This window comes from Oryza glaberrima, chromosome 12 (genome assembly GCF_000147395.1).
Source record: "Oryza glaberrima chromosome 12, OglaRS2, whole genome shotgun sequence".
Lineage (NCBI taxonomy): Eukaryota > Viridiplantae > Streptophyta > Magnoliopsida > Poales > Poaceae > Oryza > Oryza glaberrima.
This window is the reverse complement of record NC_068337.1, coordinates 1,407,867-1,427,664: the sequence shown is the minus strand read 5'-3', so window position 1 is coordinate 1,427,664 and position 19,798 is coordinate 1,407,867. Positions and strand designations below refer to the sequence as shown.

The following is a 19,798-nucleotide window of genomic DNA, read 5'->3' as shown; positions in this document are numbered from 1 at the left end:
TTTTCTTTTTATAATTTCAGCATTTTTTTCCAAATTTTAATTAATACCGTATTGTGTTCTTTTAATATTTTTATTTTTTATTATTAATTTCAGTTGTTTCAAAATTTTATTCCTACTTGAACTCTCTTTTAATTTTCTCTAATTTTGAATATTATTTTATTTTTTATTCTGAATTTTAATTAATCTCGTATTGGATTCTTATATGAATTCTTCTTTCAATATTGCTTATTTTTAATTCCGAATTTTAGCTAATTTTAAATTGTATTCCTACATGAACTCTTCTTTTTTTTTTTCTAATTTTGGACTTTATTTTATTTTTATTGCGAATTTTAATTAATCTCGTATTGGATTCTTATATGGACTCTTCTTTTAATATTTTTTATTTTTAATTCCGAATTTCAGCTATTTTAAAATTGTATTCCTACCTAGATTATCCTTTTCTTTTTCTAATTTTGGATTTTATTTTATTTTTATTTTGAATTTTGATTATTCTCTTATTGGGTACTTATATGGAAACTTCTTTCAATATTGATTATTTTTAATTCTGAATTTCATCTATTTTTATATTGTATTTCTACTTGGACTCTCCTTTTCTTTTTTTTTCTTTTTCTCCGATTAATGTGAGAATTTTTAGCCCCCACAGCAAACGTGGTGCCTCTTTTCAAAGATGTTTTAATAATATAACTAGCTGGGTGGCCCGCGCAATCGCGTGGCTAGCACCCATACAAAATTATATTTTTTAATATGTTTTTACTTAAAATTTATTAAATATCTATCTCGTTGTTTTAAGACTTTGAAAGACGAAACCTTATCATTCTCGTGTTTCTAATTTTATAGTTTTTAAAAGTCACACCAGTTGCTACTGCTTACTTATGATATATCCTTCTTTATTTGCTTACTCGATCTACTACTGTTTCTATTCATTCTCCTTAGAACCTTTAAAAACTGGATCTTATAATTTTTAGAGTTTATTGTCCCGTTGGGTTTCGTTTATATAATTTCTAGAAGTCCTGTCAAACATTGCCATTATACTTCTCTACGGTCGTCCACTGCATTTTCTCTTTATTGTCATTGGTATTTTAAAAAACGAACATAATTATCATTTAGGTTCATTTTTTACTTTTTAGAATTTCTGCCAAAACGTCAGCGGCTTAGTCACTGTACTCCTTTACGGCTCGCCCGCTGCCTCCCTTCTTTATTGTCATTGAGATTTTAAAATCAAACATGTTTATCATTGGGTTTTTTTTTATACTTTTTAGAAGCCCGAACCTTTAAAAATTAGACCTTATAGTTTTTGGAAATCCTGTCAAACGCTGCCACTATACTCCTCTACGACCTGTCTACCGACTACTCTTTATTGTCATTGGGATCCTAAAAACCCGAACATAACAATCATTGGAATTCATTTTTTACTTTCTAGAAGTCCCAGCAACCATCGGCGGCTCTGCCATTGTACTCATATATGACCCGTCCGATGCCTCTCATTTTTATTGTCATTAAGATTTTAAAAATCAAATATGATTATCATTGGGGCTTATTTTTTTACTTTTCTAGAAGTCCCGCTAACCGCCTTGACCAATTGCTTCACGACCTGCCCATCGTCCTTCCTTTAAATCCTCATTAGGATTATATCTGGTGTTCTATTTATAGTTTTTAGATGTCCCATCAAACGCCATCACTCTACTCTGTTACTTAATTAATCTTGTCATGTGTTTTAAGTGGTCTTTTCATTCGGTAGTCTTTATTTTTTATCACCAATTTTAGTTATTTATAAATTGTATTTGTAGTTGAAGTCTTATTTTCTTTTTCTAATTCCATAATTTATTTTATTTTTTGTTTCGAACTTTAAGTAATATCGTATTGTGTTCTTTTAATATTGCGCAATTGCGCGGCTAGCACCCATACATAATTTTCTAAAAAGAAATGTTAAATAGTATCTCGTTGTCATAGGATTTTAAGAGATCAAAAGTTATCATTATGGTGTTTTCAATTTTATAGTTTCTAAAAGTCCCACCAATCATCATCTCTTACTCATTTGCTATCCTTTATTTGCTTGTCCAGCCTACCATGACTTTAATCATTCTCTTGGATCCTTTGAAAACAGACCCTATAGATTTTAGAGTTCATTGTCTTGTCGGATTCCCTTCATATGTTTTTAGGAGTTCCATCAAGCATCACCATGGTACTTCAGTACAGCCTGCCCACTGCCCCTCTTAATTTTCATATCCATTTGAAAACAAACCTTATCATTGTGATTCCTTTTTTACTTTTTAGAAGTTCCATCAACCATCCCAACATTGCAACTTTATGGCCTACCCAATGCCCCTTCTTTTAATCATCATTGGAATTTTATTTTTAAAATCACGTGCATAGATTTACCTTTTTATAGTATGTATTCCCTCTGTCCCACTCACTAAGACACTCACGCATTTTAAAATTCAACTCTTTAAATATTTGACCAGTAAATATTTTATTATAAATTAAATTTTATTTGTTAAAAGTAGTTTCATTGGATTGTCATTTAAATTTAATTTTATATGATTATGATTTAATTTGTTGCTACAAACATTGTAGTATGTGAGAAATTTAAAGTTATAGTTTAGTTTTGAATACCAATGATAATTTTGAACACACCTTAGTGAGAGGGATGTTGGGAGTATGTATCTCTACCAATGCATGTTTTCTGGTCTATTTGCATGCTATGTTTTGATGAACATGAGAAAAAAAAATCCCTTCCATCTTCCATCACATGTATTTACTATTTTTTCAGCCATAGGTAAAAAAACACATTTAAATTCTAATTATACCAGCTCCAAAATGTATATGCATGCCATGCGTTTGAATCCTAATCCCCTGAACTCTTTATCCGTCTAGAATAAGGAAAGAATCAGAAGCAGCAGTACGTCCACCTATTTGGACTTGTATTCTAGTGTACATGATCAATGTTGTCCGATTGATCTAGTACTATCTAGTTGTTTTCTATTTGGACTTCTATTATCAAAGTTAATCTACACCATCAAAGTCTAGTCCCAGTATAATCTAACGGTCTAGATTTTTCTTTTTTCTCCGATTAACGTGGTAATTTCTAGCCCCACAGCGAACGTGGAGCCTCCTTTCAAAGCTGTCTTAATAATATAATAGATAGATAGATAGATAGATAAATGTAGGTGGGCCAAGAGCCCAACAAGGAAGCCGAGAGCCCAAATATGCAAAGCCCATCATCCATTGCTAGCATCTTCGTCTACCTCATCATCTTCTCCCCAAAATTGCAACTAGTAGAACCCTAGTCCAGTGCGACCCAAAACCCAAGCTCCTCCTCACACCATTGCAGTTGCAGCATCAGTGCAAGCACCACCCATGGCGATGGCCTCCACCCTCCCGCTCCTCCTCGTGCACCGCTCCACCCCTCCGACTCCGAGGCCTACCGCGCCGCCGCTCCTCCACTCCCGCCGCCTCGCCCTCCCTCCCCGCCCCGCCTCGCTCCCGGCGACAACCGCCGTCGTCCACCCGCGCAAGGGCGTCCGCCTCTCGAAGCTCCATGCCGCCTCCTGCTGCGATTCCGCCTCCGCCGCCGGAGTCGCCACCGGAGGAGGAGGAGGTGGTGGTGGTGGAGCAAAAGGAGAAATGGATTGGCGTCTCCTGCTGGCTTGGTAAATCCAATTCCGCCTCTTCCTGATTCCCGGTGCCTCCTGCGGCCAAGCACTGACATGGTCTTGTGCCTCGCTTTTTGCAATACTCTTATCTAAATGCAAAATTACTGAAATGCGCCATGATTTGCAGGTACCTGCTGGCTCTTGATAAGCATCCCATCACCACTAAGGCTGTTACCTCTGCCGTCCTAACCCTGACCGGAGACCTCATCTGCCAGGTGACTTGCAGTTGTTTTCTATTTGCCGCATTTTCACATCCATACATTGCAGCCTACTTAGTACTACTTAATTGGTTGACGAACAATGAACCAGTAGTCTCCCTCTCTTGTTGTAGAGGGCTTCCTATTACTCTGCAATAGCACATAGCCAGGCGTGCTTAGATGGGCATTAGCATCAAATGGTCAAATCATACCAATTTTCCTTCAAAACAACATTGAAATGTTATCCATTGCTAATACCACTTGGAAATCAATTTACTGAGTTATGGTTCTTTTCTGCCCTAGCTGCATTCTTTTAGTTTCCTTGTTTTCTAAATATGACATGATGTGAAACTCTTAACTGGCTAGGCTGTTACGGTCTTATCAAATTTCAGGTCCATATCTTTTTATCCAATCCTGTGTCAACCATAATCTGAATATATTGTCTTTACTCAACTGTGTCGGTCTTTAGCCTATGCTAATCTGTAACTCATATTATTTGATTCCTCAACGGACTTTAATCCAGCAACAGTGTCCTATTCCATTATTAAAAAACAATGTCTATTCCAACTGGGTTGCATCCATGGATTGGGCAAAATATTTGATATTTCACCTGTTCTTGTTATTGTGGTATCTTGTTAAGGTTTCTTACGAGATATTTACTGTTGCCATTGTTTGGTACTGCTCCAGCTCGCAATTGATAAAGTGCCAAAGCTAGATTTGAAGAGAACATTTGTATTCACATTTTTGGGACTCGTCCTGGTGGGGCCAACATTGCATGTCTGGTAATCTTATTTATGCTGAACAACCAATGTTTATAGAGGATAGCATGTGTTCTCTGCCCAGTGCTGTTTGTTTCATTACTCGTTGCCACATGCAGGTACTTGTACTTGAGTAAATTAGTGATGATCAATGGTGCGTCAGGTGCAATTGCTCGCCTCTTACTTGATCAGGTATATGCATATCCTTTTCCTTTCCCTTCTGCCCCCAAAGAGAGAGTGTTGCTGCTTGTTCTGTTCTAGCTCTTTTATGCATTTATGTATTTATTTTTTGATATTTTTTTATCTCCTCCTTTCAGTTCATTTTCTCTCCCATTTTCATTGGAGTGTTTATGAGTTTACTCGTCACCTTGGAGGGAAAGCCTTCTCTTGTAGTTCCAAAGCTCAAGCAGGTGACATGAACCTCTTCTGATTGATTCTCTCATCTCCCTGATAATATGTGTGTGCACTCATTTACTGCTAGCTAATTTTTAGTTGTAATTTTACAGGAGTGGTTATCATCAGTGATTGCAAATTGGCAATTGTGGATACCTTTTCAGTTCTTGAATTTTTACTTTGTCCCACAAAAATTTCAGGTCTTTGAAATCTTTCACATTTTCATTTCATGAAATATTTTAGAGTGCAATACTGTACTCTGGAGCTGAATTTGCTTCTTTCTGTCTGCTTTAGCATGACTGAATGTTGTTCTCACCTAGTATACTGCTAATTTTTCCAGGTTCTTGCTGCTAATTTTGTAGCCCTTGCGTGGAACGTGATTCTATCATTTAAAGCTCACAAAGAAGTTACTGTGAAATAGGTAATCTGGGATGGTATATATATATATGGATATGTTATATGATATCCTTACTTCAGGCTCTCATATTAATTTGTTGAGGCGGGTGTCTGATATAATAACTTTTCCAACAATAGTGCATATATATAACTTATTTCCTTATTTATATATAGGTGATATCAACTACATTTCATTACACGTAGTTGTAGGCATTATGAACATCTCTGAGCATACTTTTATTTCCTGTTGTTTTCAATTTCACCAGCCACGTGAGACACTTTGACTTGTTCTTGTAACCTTGCACAATAACTCTTTGCCAGTGTCTCTTATTCCCGGACTTATTTTCTGCCACCCCTGAAAACAACCATGTGGACTTGTTATGGAATTATTGTAGCTTGACTTCCCCAAAGCCACACAAACCACCTTTTTGTACCTTTTGCAATTTAAAATGATGTTGATTGGTGCTAAAGGTGCCGTTTGTTCTTTTGTTACTCATGAGGAACAACCAGTAGTGTCTCTGGAGGCAAAAGAAATGGATAAGGTCAAACGAAATGGATAAGGTCAAACGAGACTGTTCTTTCTTGTAATTCTACATAGCTAGTAGCAAAATAAATCAATAAACCCCCAGCCTGGATTAGAATCTGATTTTCTTGTTGTGTTTAAATGTTCCAGCATTTCTCACTCACTCATTGATTAGATTTATCATTTATCAGTACTAATTTTTTGCTCTTTGCATTCGTTCTAGGTTTAGGCAGATTCGGATTTATAGTTGGCGACATGGAGAAGTGTACGTAGTGGCTTGTCGCAGCTGCAGTTTTTTTTTTTTTTTTTTTTTTTTTTTTTTTTTTTTTTTTGAGAAAGGGAGGGTATCTCCATTGGCATTTCAAGCATCAAAACACTGGTTTCCAGTTCCATCGCCGTCTTCAAACTCTTCGCCATCAGTTTAGCCTGCCTCTGTTTCCCAGCTGCAGTTTACTAACGTATGAGCTCCAGCTCCATGCCCGGCGAGCATAACTCTCTTTTGTGCCCCTAACAGTTGAGGTGTAGAAATTCTTTGGTAGTGAAATATCTAGGGCGTGTTCCTTACTGGTATTGCTGTACTGAAGGCGGCAAAGTAAGTAACCATATCACCGTGATGGCATGCCTGAGCCTGCAAACGCATGGTGTTGAGATCTTGTACATTGTTATATGTAGTAGGTCAAGTGAGTAGGTTCAAACTGTCATTATCTGAAGCAGTGGTGTACTGTTTCATCCTGCCAACGCGGCGTGATCAGTGGTTCTGTGCGCCAGCTGACCCTGCTTATCTGTCTGCGGCAAACACAGTCGGTGCCTGTTTTCGCTTGGGCTTGCATCCTTCCTGTCTCCGTTGTGTAAGCAAGGGTCGCTGTTGATCCAGCTGAGCCGACAGTGATGTGTTTAGCATGAACAACACAGTATTGCCTTCCGTTTTCTGAAGATGTTGCAGCGATGTGTAAAAATGTTCATTTATGACATGAGCATGACGCAATGATGGTGTAAGCATTGGGGCCGGGAGGGAGGTCAGGTCAGGTGGGCTGTGAGGAATCACATGCAGTGTAGAGGTAAGGGATGCTGGGTCCAAACAAACAAATGAGAAGTGATTGATGAGGACGGCAGCGGAGACCGGAGAGGAGGCAAACCAAGCAGTCAATTGCATCGATCGTTGCAAGTGCAATGGTGGTGTCCCCTCCTGCGTGGCCGGCCGGCGGCCAACATCCATCCCTTTGTCGCTCTCACTGCGTAGCCATATACTCCACTCGTCCTAAAATAAGTGTGCTTTTACATTGTTCATGTCCAATTTTTAATCGTTCGTCTTATTTAAATTTTTTTATAATTAGTTTTTTATTAGGTGATAAAACATAAATAGTATTTTATATGTGATTTTTTTAAAAATAATATTTTAAATAAGACGGATGGTGAAACGTTAGGCACGGTTACTTATGGCTACACATATTTTGGGAAGGGGTAGTACGTAGGAAAATATGAACTACGAACCCATAAGAGGAGCCGCGAATTTTGACTAACAGCGGCATGCTGGAGTGCTGGACCATGAATTCTCCTCCTTGTTAATTTACAAAAAAAATATGCTAATTCTACTATTATTAGTAAGTTATTAGTAGTACGGTAAACGACATCGAGAAGTAATTAGGACAGCCGTTGGTTTGTATTGTACTCCTATGTGTTAACATCGTCCAGGAACGGACCCAGACTTTTGGCGGTTTGGACCGACTGCCTGACCATCATCTCATCAGGACCAGGGGCTGCTAGCCAGAGCCACACTTGTTGATGGCACAGCACACGTACACTGCAAATTGAGGAGAAAGAAATCACACGCAGACTCAGTAGTCAACTCAATAGTCCTTTCCTTGTCAACTTCCCTTTTTGCATTGTATTTTAGGGGCAATCTAGAGGTAGTTACTTGTAAGCACCAAACAGCTCAGCTCTAGATCAAGCCTACATTTGTGTTTAACAAATACACTTCATATTTGTTTTTTCTTCCCATTAAGCATGCATGTTGATTCCACACCCAATTTGTTTCTTTTTTTTTTCTTTCATTTTCCGCCCTGCGGTGTTTTATAGTACTCTTTACAATGAATTATATCTATTTATACTATCACATCAATTATTAATAGTACAATTATGTTAATATCACTTCTACTGACGATGTTACTGGTAGATCAATGTAAAGTTAGTTGTTAGTTGTGTAGCGGTAGTTTTCAGCCGGTTTTCCTGTAATTAACCGTGACAGTTGTATAGTTTTCGGGTCCGATTTTTTTTATAAACTGGGTCAATTATCTTCTTCTAAATATAAAAGTGGAACAAAGTTCCGCCTTAGGTTTCAAAAAAAAAAAAGTTACTCTTCCGCTGAACCTTAAGTTGTGTTTAGTTCACGTCAAAATTGAAAGTTTGGTTGAAATTGGAACGATGTGACAGAAAAGTTGAAAATTTATGTATGGTCCTGTTTAGTTCACACCAAACTTCCCCTAAACTTTCAACTTTCCATCACATCACATCATATCCAAAACTTTCCTACACACATAAACTCTCAAAATTTTTTTTCCAAACTACCAATTTTTCCCAAACTTCTCCCCGATTTCAGAAACTAAACACAGCCATGTAAGAAAGTTTTGATGTGATAAAAAAGTTAGAAGTTTGAAGAAAAATTTTAGATCTAAACTCAGCCTTAGTATGCGTGTGCATATATGATTGCAATACTTTATTTTTCTAAAAAAACCTGGCTCGATGATTACGATATTATTATTGTTGTATCTCACAATCAATCTTTTCCAAGTACTGATTCTCAACCCTGCTCTGCTCCAATTGAACTGTTAGCTTCATCCTAACGTATCTTACTGTCTAAGCAGCATTTACATGCTACTGCCCCCCCCCCCCCCAACAGTGGTTTGGTGCATTAATTAATTATATAGCTAAAGCTGAATTAATGCACTAAGCACCTCTCTAAAATGTACTAATATAAAAAAACATCTTTTGTTACATTTTGTTCACCAAATGATCAGAAACCACATGTTCAGTGAGATGGTGCTGGAGCAGCTCTACTGTTGGAAGGAGGATTCATCAAAGACTCAAAATCAATAGAAAAGCAAGAGCCAACTAATCAAACAAAGCAAAAGAGTTTCACAAGAACAAAAATCCTGCATAAATTAAGAACCTTGAGGCTGATGCAGTGATGCTGGAATCAGCAGAAGGAAGATCAAAACGAACTTAACAGTCGCACTTAATAATTAAAAGAAAAGAAACTCTAAATTAAGTAAGATCAATAAAATAACACTACTGATAAAAAAAAAATCATCCATGTGTATACGAGGCATAAGCTTAAAATTAACAAGGACACGAACAGAGAATCAGGTAGATAGATGCTCCAACCTGTTCATCGATCTCGTCTTAGTTAATTACAGCCATGAAGAATCAGAAATCGATAGAAATCGACAATATATGATCTAGATTTACAGGAGATCCCATGAGTCCAAGGTGGGGAAGCCACCACCACAGTTGCCGCTGCTGCTACTGCTGCTAATGCTATTGTTGTTGCTGCCGTAATTACCCGCTCCTCCTCTTACCAACGCCACCGACTCGTCGCACGGCGGCGCCGCGGCCGCCGGCTCCGCGCGGCGGCCGAGCAGGAACGCCGAGGTGTCGAGCGTGGGAAGCATCAGCGCGCCTGCAGCGCCGGGCGAGCCCGCTGGAGCGGCGTGCACGGCCGGGAGGAGGAGCTCCGTCGTCTGCTGTAGAGAGAGCGATGGAGGAGGGGGAGGGAGGTCGTCGGCGCCGGTGACCTGGTGCACCATGCGGCGGAAGTTTGCCGGGTCGGCGCTGATGTAGGTGGTGGGAAGGCGCCGCGACGGGCGCGGTCGGCGCTTGGCGATGCGGCGGCGGCCGGGGGCGGCGGCGGCGGCGCGGAAGTGGTGGTGGAGAGTGGCGGCGGCGGGCGGCGGCGGCGGCGGGGGAGGCATGAGGTCGGGAGGAAGCCAAGGGGAGGAGGAGGTGGAGGAGTCGAGCATGTGCATGGCGGCGGTGAGCATCGACGATGGGTGGATGCTCTGCTGCGAGTGTTGCGCGCGGCGAACTTGACTGGGGATGGACGGACACTTCAGGGGAGACGAGGGGGTGGCCTATATATGGACAACTTTTTTTTTGTTATTTTTATTTATTTTTCAAATAAATTTAGAAATAACCCCTTGATATTTTTCTTCTTAAGAAATGAATCTTTTAGGTATGGTTTGGATACCATACCAGTGTTCAATAAATTAATATAAATATAATGATAAATTATGTCATCAAAGTTTCATATGCAAATAGATTTAGAAAATAATAGTAATTAGAGAGAAAAAAATGATTATCATGAAAAAAAAACTCATCTGTCTTTACTCTTTCTTACATGAAAATGATACATGTAAAAAAAAAACTTGCAAACTCTTTATAAAAACTACGTGGCAAATTGTGACTTCATTTTGACTTTTATTAACTACCAATCGGCTAGATCAGATGGTTGAGATCTTCCTTTGTAAGAGTTTTGAAAAAAAAAGTATATATAACCTTACTTTTCCTTAAAATTATTAGGGTTTAACCTTATTTAGGAAAAGAGAGATACATGGCCAGTATTTAAAATTGAGCAGAGGTGCCTAAACGTAAAAATTGTATGTTCAATTCCACCATCTTGGTTTAATAAACCACAACAATCCAAACCCCGTTTGAACCAAGTTGATCGATGATGAAGCACTCTATGTAGGCAATAATTTTGCATCCACCCTCCTCCATGTCACGGCGTGACGGTAATTTTGCTTCTAGACCCCTACACGGAATCCCCCCAAATCCCTCCCATTCTCCCCCGAAGCGAAGGTTGCAAGGGAGAGTGGCAAGTGGGTGGGCGACATTACCCTCGCCGTCAAAACTCTAACCATCGGGGAGAAGGTGATGGAGGTAGAGATTTAGAGGGTTTGGGGTGTTTTGGGGTAGTACTATATGTGGAGGGGGCCACGCTATGACGCGGAGGAGAGCGAATGCAAAGTTGTTGTTTGCGTGGAGCGCCATGTCAACAGTGAGTTCCCGTCAAACGAGGTTTGGACTTGTTGTGGTTCATTAAACCAAGCTGATGCATTTAAAAGTGCAATTTTGAAATTTTAGTTGACCTAAGTGACAACTCCACCCAAGTTTAAGAATCAATATATATATTACTCGTAGAAAGACAAACTTTTAAAAATGAAATTCATATATAGATGGGGATTTGGCATCAAATTATTTGTTTCTGAAGCAAATCGATCTTTTGGTTGCCTCATTAGGTGTTGAAACGTGATTTAATTTTGCTTCAACCACAAGTGATCATATTACAAGAGTTTGGTATGTTGGACTAATCACAACATGACAACAACGATATGATTGCATTCAGGTCTGATATCACCAGCTAATTAACGAGTGAAAAGAGAGAGTGATCGATGATATGTGTCCTTAGTTGCCTACAAATATAGTACTACGTACATGCTTATTTGTACCTAACTTAATAATTACTAATTATTAATGAACTGAAATCCAAGCTAGTCCTATACTAATCGTTTCAGGAATTTCAAACACGATCTAATCGCTCCTCAGATAGTACAATATGGACGGATCATCAACTGCGTACAATGTGCATATATGAGGTCAATTTGATTGGAGAATACACATGTACCATTGAACGACAATACAAACAAATTAAGAACATGTGCTTACGTACGTACGTACACGTAGACGTACAGAATTTGCGAATCAAAATTGACCAATTAAACTAGGTGTGATCTCGCGTGCATGCAAGCTAAGAAGCTAGTGCTAGAGATTTCAACTAATTTTCTCAACGCTAACTAACTGACTAACGCACGCTCGTGCCCATAGTTTTGATGTGTCGTCAGATCAGAATCGCGTGCCCCTGTTCTAAACTACGTACAGAGTACATGGTGATATGATATTTCGTTCAATTCAAACATTGATTCATTACATTATATATATTTTCCCAATTCAACTGTTTAATTAATTAGGTTAATTTTGACCGTGTTTATATATAACGGCCAGTACTAACTAGTACATCTCATACATGCAATTAACCTAATTAAATCTTGACCTGGCATGAATCAGAGTAAGCGCAGAAAAAGAATGAAATGGACGCTTTCAGTTTCAGCAATATTTCGAAATCAAATGATGTAACATTAATCCATCATTTTTCTTGTACAGAAACCAACAAAGGAAGGTTTAGCAAGCTCATTTCTTTGCGTTGTTTATGTTGTTGGCAAATGTGAAAATGGTTGGGTGTAAGCTGAGACTTTTCATCACCAGGTCAATGTCAGGTACTTGCAGGCTGTTGGCTTTGCGGCTTGCTTGACTCCTCTTTTGAGTTTTGACTAGCTCGTGCTGTTGGACAATACTACTCCTACATCGTCAAGTCAAGCATACATGTGAGTAGTATCCTCAAATCGTTTTGGACTGCTTAAGTCATGCATTACCGTTAATTACAGCGTTCTTCTCCTTCTTCCTTTTTTCTTTAATTCTGCTTGGATTTATCGATTTGTAATCGCTAGCTTAATTTCAAGTTGTGTTCTTCCTGGCCACTTCCTTGGGCAGAGTTGTTGCAAACACTATAATTTAATTTCGATAACATAGTCTTACTAGTAGCAAATATGCCACAGCTAGTGCATGTTCTGAATCATTCGGTTGTGCTGAAACAGTGGCATGCTCCAAATGCATGCAAGAGATTGTGGCTGGACTTTCACTGTTATACATGTCAGACGGGTGTTTGGTCGATCATATATGTTGCCGTTTCTTCAGTAATCCAATGGACAAGGAAATTAAGAACGCGATCGATCAATGAGCCCCTTTTGCTTTTGGAGTCAAACAGTCAAAACCAGAGAAAATTTCATGGTGCCGACCTTTAGAATGGTGATGACGCTCTAGTGCTACACAGTCAGCTGATTAAGGTGTGTTTGAGGAGAAGGGGATCGAGGAGATTGGGGAGATACGCAAAACGAGGTGAGCCATTAACTCATGATTAATTGAGTATTAACTATTTTAAATTTCAAAAATGGATTAATATGATTTTTAAAGCAACTTTCCTATAGAAATTTTTTGCAAAAAACGCACCGTTTAGTAGTTTAAAAAGCGTGCACGCGGAAAACGAGAATCAATCTCCCCTATCCCCTCATAACGAACAGAGCCTAAGAGTTCTTTCTGTCTTGTCTGTCTAGATTGATCCTTCTTTTTCTGAAAATTTGACTGGAGGCATGCATTTTCTGAAACTTTAAAAGTTCTTTCTGCTACATCAGTACTGTCTTGACTGTCTAGAATGATGATGATGTAATGCTAATCAAAATTGAGGTTCAGGCAACTTGGAATACTGGCTGGAATCATTGATCAAAATTATGGAAGTACCTGACTCTAGTCTAGCATACAGTATTCAGAGAGGAAATTCAACAGTTGGTAGTAGTATACTACATCTCGAACGTGTAGTGCGAGGAAGTGCAAGGACAAATGGTCTGCACTGCAGTGCTGCACCTGCTGAAGTCTGAAGCAAAAACGGAGCCACGTACGTACGTGTATCAACTGGTGAAGTCAAGTAAAAAAATGTCTTTGTTAGGCCGTCAGCTTCCTGAGCTCACCATACAACACGCTACTGTCTCAAGTGAAGAGAGTCAACTAATACGTGAGTCAAATGGCCGGTTCCTGCCTGTTTTGATCGATTGGTTCGGATATCTCTTTCACTTCTCCATGATTCAAGATGGCACACATGCATGATCATTAATTAGCAGCTAGCATTACGTGGACAATTTGCTTCAAGATGCATTCCGTTTTCGCGTTGCTTTGCCAAAACGTAATGCAATCACTCTACCTGTTTCTGTTATGAACAGTAGTGTGTGACTGTACTTGTTCCATCCCTTGCTGTTTGTGTTTCTGTCAGGATACAGAGCAAGTTCTGAATCACATTGGTACTGAAGCTATGAATGACTTGGTCCCCCCAACTGAATAGCAGATGAGATGAGAGAGACCATACATAAGAAGTCTAGTTGATTGTCCTTGTTAGGCTTACTGATCCACTGCGTAACAGGAGTAGTCCACTTTCAATTTCCACACACCTGCTTAGTCTAGCTCATGAAGCACACACAGCACCGGAAAATTGTGTCTGACCATAAGCTAATCGGGCACTACAAGTTGCAGCCGTTCCAAGTGACTTTCATGGTCCGAGACTCCAAATTTCTTCCAGAGTCTGAATATTTCTGAATATCAATGGATATGTCTGTAATAAACTGTCACTGCCACCTGACCTGCAAGAAACAAGATCCAGAACATCGAATTCAGAAGGCAGAGCGCGGATATATATAGTTCGCAAGTAGCACGATAGAAATCAGAATTCAGAATCCTCGGGTGCCTGTGAAATCCTCTCAAAGCGGAGACGTCTTGTGGCGGCGATCAAACATGATGGAATTGATAAACAGAGGGGTTCGGAGAAGAAAACTCCGAACTCCTTAGGATCTCCGTGAGACGTCCGATTAAGAATATGCGGCACAGATTAGAGACACTCCTTCGTATCACTTCTTTTTTTGGGCCTTCAAAATCTGGGCAGTCCGACCCATATTTATGGGCTTTTGGGCCTTAATCTGAATGTTTAAACGGGCCAACTTTGCGAAACGGGTCATATGCTGTGGGCCCGACCCAAACTGGCTACCCAACAAGCGAGCGGCGGCGCCGCCGCCTTCGCTCTCAACTCCGGCGGCCGGCGCAACTCCGGCGGCGAAGACGGTGCGGGCGGAGCCACGGAGGTGGACGCCGCACGTGGATGGATTCAACGGAAACGTAATGCGAGGAGGTCAAGGAGAAGTTTCATCTCGATTCTCCCCTCTCCTCGACCCGAGATTTCCGCCCCTCTGCTGGTTGCTTCCATTGGAGTGCCCCTGCCGCGCATCAGGTAAAAACTCTTCTTTCTCCTCCTCTTCCTCCGCCTCTCGGTTCCAATGTACCATAGATTTGACAATAGGCGTTCCGCACTTGAGTTGCTCGTGGGATTTATTGAGGAAATTAGGACACTGAGGAGGGCACTAGATTCAGTTCCGGTAAAGTTCCAAAATTCGGTGGCTCCAGTGACTCAGTGAGTCCCTCGCTCCGCCATGTGCTGCTGCTTTGGTTCAGTTTTTTTTTTTTTTGACATGATGCTTTGGCTCGTCAGATTCTCCTAGTGCCACCCGACTGAAATCGCATGAATTCACTGCCGAATTTACAGGTTTTGGTCACAATTTCGCAGGTGTTTCCATGGCAGCAAGATTGGGTTCAGTAACACTGGCAAAATGCGCAAATGAGACTGTTACATATGGAGGTAAAATCTGTTTCTTTGACCTGCATAAGGTGTGTCAATGTTTGGAGTCCACAAAGTGAACCCACATAGTACAGATGTACGACAAATTGTTTACTTACAACTTTTGTGGTCCATAAACGTGCTTTCTTTATTGTACAGCTGATCACTAAAATGAGCTGAGTTGTGTTGTCCCTTTTTCTTTCTTTATCACTATTCACTTGTGCTTTTTTTAAGAAAATTATAGCAGTCGCATGCATTGATCCATACAGGCTTTCTCCCCACAGAAAAAAGTTGAGCACATTATGTGCTATCATTGTACTTGTCCCGTGCTTATGAGAACATGTTCAAAGGAAGAGCTCAGCTTGCGCCTGTAAATTCAGCTTGGAAGCTGAAAACAAGATGGATGAGCTTCTACGGGTACAGAGGGAGCTTCTACGATTTCAGTGACTGCTATCCAAGCATTTCCACCGATGGGGAAATACTGACATCTAACTTGTTTCAGGCACAGTAATAGCTTTGACAGGTCTGGTAAAATAGCCAGATTCTAGAGGGAGTGAAGACTGTGTGCAACGAATGAGGCGAAACTTAAAAGTGAGAGTGACAGCTAAAGATACCAAGATTGCTCTCCACTTTCCCTACAAAACTTCTCTCTCATGGCGGTACTCCAAAGCAAAGAATCCTAGAAAAAAAGGGCGCAAGCACAGCACTGCAGCTTCCTATCTCCTTTATTTGGTCTTCCATTGCTTCTTGTTGCTGAGGTTGCCTTCCTATTGCCCCCTTCCCTTTTCCACTCTTCTACCAACACTTGCTTCAGGCTACTGAGGGCTTTGGCTTCTCGGTGTTGTCGCTACAGGTGAGCTTGGCATTCTGTGCATTTTTGCGTTCTACTGCTAATCTGGTCTTGTGCTAAGCTCCACTATTAGCCTCTTGTGTGGTCATAGGTGGCTCCTAATTTAGCTTCTTGTGTGAATCTGATCGTCCAATCTTTTTCTAAATGATCTGTAAATTCGCTTTGATTTTGGTCTGATTAGATTATTTTGTTTATTTCTTTGTTACTTTCCTCTCTTTTATGGGTTGATAGTATACAATTATAGCCCAAAAATACTGTTGAATTCAGAGATCTTCATTGTGATAACTGACTGAACATTTAAAGAGATGGTGCTTTTCCACCTACCTGTTGAATGTTAAACCATTGCAGATGATTTTTTTTTTGAACATGCAATTTCTATAGATCTCTAACTATGGAAGCTGGAATGTCACCTTATTTGAGCAGTTTGATTGTATTGCACATTATTAAACTTGTGTTTCAAGTATAAATCTTTTTTTTTTCGCCGGGCCGGTGTAAGATACGCGGCTGAAGTTTATTAAGATTGGGAAGAGGTTCAAACTAGTACAACAATTACAGCTGCCATGGAGGCTAAGAGCTGTACGGCCGCTATTGTTCAAGTATAAATCTTTACTTGTTTGAATATTCACCATAATGTTATAGTGATGAATTGCTTCTCTCTTTCCTATTTCCAGGCCAACGTTTTATCTGAGGGTAAAATTCAAGAAGATATATATGGCTTTTGGTGCAAATGACATTGTGTTGCATATCAAGAGACTAATGTATTCATCTGTCAGAATTGGATATCAATTTGCTTGTGATTACCCTATAGTACTAGCTGCTGGCGTTTTGTTGCTGTTTCTACACAGGCTTTGCCCTTCTCTATTCAACTTCTTGCTGTCTTCATCTCCAGTCTTCCTGTTAACTGCACTTCTGCTTGGAGCACTTTTGAGTTATGGTGAACCTGCTGTTCTTGTTCTTGGAGAGAATCAACAAACTTTGTCCTTTAAATCCAAGATTTCCATTACTGACTGTTCGATTGACAAGGTTGAGACTGTTGCTGTCGAGGAGCACTTGGATAAAACAACTACCAGTAATGAAGTATATGTCAGGGAAAGAAATTTTGAGGGTAATATACATGACACCCACTGGGAAGAGAAAAATGGCACCTACATGACAGTTGATACTGCTCTAAATGAGGAAATACATACGAAGGATGGAACTTCTGATTATGATTTGCAGGATACCCACCGTGAAGGAAAAGGTATCACATCAGTGGAAACTGATACTGTTCCTTGTGTGGCGCCTTCAAGTTTTGCCTACAGTGGTGTAACTGTGGAAACTGAAGACGTTGGGGAGAACAGCAAGAAGAATGATGAGCTGCAAGAACTTGGAAGCATCAATCCTGAAAGTGATAACAATAAAGTACAATATCAATATCAGTTAGGTGAGTTTATGAGTTCATGTTGGGAACCTGTTATGAGACAGGAGCCACAGGATGCTTGTTCTGATTCTGAATCTGATCTTACTGAGAGTTCTCCTGATGCATCAATGACTGACATTATTCCAATGCTTGAAGAGTTGCACCCATTAATAGACTTGCAAACTGGCCACCCTTCATTGGTCTCCAGAGACAACTTGAATACTTCTTCGGATGATGATGAAGATGATCTTGAGGAGGAGGATGCTAGCACAGATGAAAATCAATTGGAAGGGAAAATAGATGATTTTGCTAACTGGAAGGATGTTATTGATCTAAATTACTTGGATATGGACAATAATAGCAAGCTGGAGGGTATGATGGATCTGCAAAGAGCAAAGAACATTCTGAAATTTGAACTTGACAAGAGGTTAATGGACTTGCAAGCAGCTGATGCAGTACAGAAAATGGAGGAGGCATCATGCTTCCGTGTGCAGGTTCCCTCCATTTCCACTGGAAGGCAGAACCCATTTGATTCTTCAAATGGCTCAGATGAAATAATCGAGTTACCACATGTTCCTGATTCAGCACCGTCTTGTCTCCTTCCACGGAAAAATCTATTTGATCTTGCAGTCAACCAAAATATGGCCCATGATAGTCCATTGCAAGAAACTTGGACTCCTCTTTCGTACTTTTCAGCAAGACAGCATAGAAAGCATGGAAGCTTATATGTTAGGCACTCTACTAGCCTGCATCACAATAGCTTCAAACTGGAGAAAGATGAAATAAGTGAAAATGATGCCCATAAATCCCATAATAGTCAGTCAGACGGTGATGCCAAGCAAGAAAGGAACAACAGCACGTTATTTGGTTCACTGGAAGCACATATAGGCGAAGAAATCAAAATATTAGGCATGGCAATTTCAGAGGTGGGTGTATTAGAAGTAAATTCTGGAATGGTTAGCAGTAACCAAAATGCTGATTTCAGTGATGATATCAGTTCATCTCCTTTCCAGAAGCCTAGACAAAGCACTTTCGAAGCTAAGGATACAGTACATGCAGGTAAAACTGTTTTTTAACCCTAAGTTATGTATTGCAATTTTCCTACTGGAAATGATAACTCAACTGAAGTTGATGTCATGCAGGTATTGAGCAATTAACATCGTGTTCCCCTTACAAGGTAAATAATTTTGAGGCACATATTGTTGAAGCAGACTCCATTGATGAATTTAACTCATTGTTTAAGTGTCGTATGGAGGAAGTACTAGTGCAATCCATCTCAGAGTCCAGTATCAGTCAACCCTTGACAGTTAAACTTGAAGATGAATTGAGTGAACCATTATCTCCAGATTCTGGGACTGGGACACATTTCATTGATGGGAGTTCAGTTGAAGATTCGGATCCACGATTTGCACAGCTCAATGATGAAGCACTGGTATCTTCTACTTCTAATGCAACATGTCGTAATGAGTCAATTGAAGAGAAATCAAGTGAAGCATTACTGGCAGGAAACGAAGATTATTCAGAACTGCCAAATGAACTGTTAAAATCAGGAGATCCACAGACTGCAGATAGTTCTGAGATTCAAGTGCAGGTTATTGATGCTACAGGTCACTGAATGATGAGACAAGGGCCTAAAACAAGGCCAAACAGCCAATTTCTCAGAGAGATCTGTAAAGCATAGATAGTCCAGTATTAGCTCTCTGAACAGGTTTCTTGCCCCCCTTTGTTCCAACTTGCTCTATGGCGTCTGGATTTAACTTTTCCTCTTCTTAATACAAAATGTGCAGCAATCATGCTGTTTTTCTTCAAAAAACTTTTCTCAGGAAGTCCGTAATGTCAGAAATATCCAAGGAACAATGGATGTCCATATGGTTTCTGCTTGTTTCTTCTCTTTTGTTTATGCTTATTTGGTTTCGGTTTTGCGCTAATAGGTTAGATAGGAGAGTAGATGATATTGATATGAAACACCAGTTGCAGTTGCGGTGTGATATCCAGTTAGTCAAGACGATCTTTCTGTCGCTGCCTATGGCATAGTTTTTCTTGTCTGCCAGACTGGCATTGGCAACCCCTGATGGTAAACCGCTGGACTGGAGTTGCAGCTTCTGCAGTTTGCTCCTTCAACAGTTATCCAGTCAGTAATTGAGTAATCAAGTAATGCTTCCATAGATTTACCTCCTCATGCTTATCTGCTTGTTGTTTGTGGTTTCATTAAGAAAATCACAGTTCCTTAGTTAAAAAAAATTCATAGTTCATTACATTACATTACATGCATGATGTTTATGTTGGGTATACCGATCTGGATCTGAG

The 19,798-nt window shown here is 39.9% G+C and overlaps 3 protein-coding genes across 7 annotated transcripts; 2 read left to right on the top strand and 1 right to left on the bottom strand.

The window, feature by feature from the left end:
- The first annotated feature begins 3,257 nt into the window (after positions 1–3,257).
- On the top strand, positions 3,258–7,178 carry LOC127756758 (protein SYM1-like). Its single transcript, XM_052282133.1, has 8 exons — positions 3,258–3,650; positions 3,781–3,868; positions 4,538–4,632; positions 4,728–4,800; positions 4,926–5,018; positions 5,115–5,201; positions 5,342–5,422; positions 6,144–7,178. The coding sequence occupies exons 1-7, from the start codon at positions 3,358–3,360 to the stop codon at positions 5,420–5,422; spliced, it is 810 nt and encodes a 269-aa protein (XP_052138093.1). The 5' UTR covers positions 3,258–3,357; the 3' UTR covers positions 6,144–7,178.
- Positions 7,179–9,288: 2,110 nt separating this feature from the next.
- On the bottom strand, positions 9,289–10,021 carry LOC127757845 (calmodulin-binding protein 25-like). Its single transcript, XM_052283427.1, has one exon. The coding sequence runs from the start codon at positions 9,955–9,957 to the stop codon at positions 9,382–9,384; it is 576 nt and encodes a 191-aa protein (XP_052139387.1). The 5' UTR covers positions 9,958–10,021; the 3' UTR covers positions 9,289–9,381.
- A 4,589-nt stretch (positions 10,022–14,610) lies between these two features.
- Positions 14,611–19,781, top strand: LOC127757961 (uncharacterized). 5 transcript variants are annotated; one of them, XM_052283553.1, is made up of 6 exons: positions 14,611–14,858; positions 15,192–15,263; positions 15,512–16,095; positions 16,589–16,668; positions 16,764–18,550; positions 18,634–19,781. In XM_052283553.1, exons 5-6 carry the CDS (start codon positions 16,804–16,806, stop codon positions 19,104–19,106), a joined length of 2,220 nt encoding a protein of 739 aa, XP_052139513.1. In that variant the 5' UTR covers positions 14,611–14,858; positions 15,192–15,263; positions 15,512–16,095; positions 16,589–16,668; positions 16,764–16,803; the 3' UTR covers positions 19,107–19,781. The 5 variants fall into 5 exon arrangements, with proteins under 5 accessions (XP_052139513.1, XP_052139512.1, XP_052139510.1 ...); XM_052283552.1 differs by having other exon boundaries at positions 15,512–16,668; XM_052283550.1 differs by lacking the exon at positions 16,589–16,668 and having other exon boundaries at positions 18,634–19,780.
- The last annotated feature ends 17 nt before the right edge of the window (positions 19,782–19,798 follow it).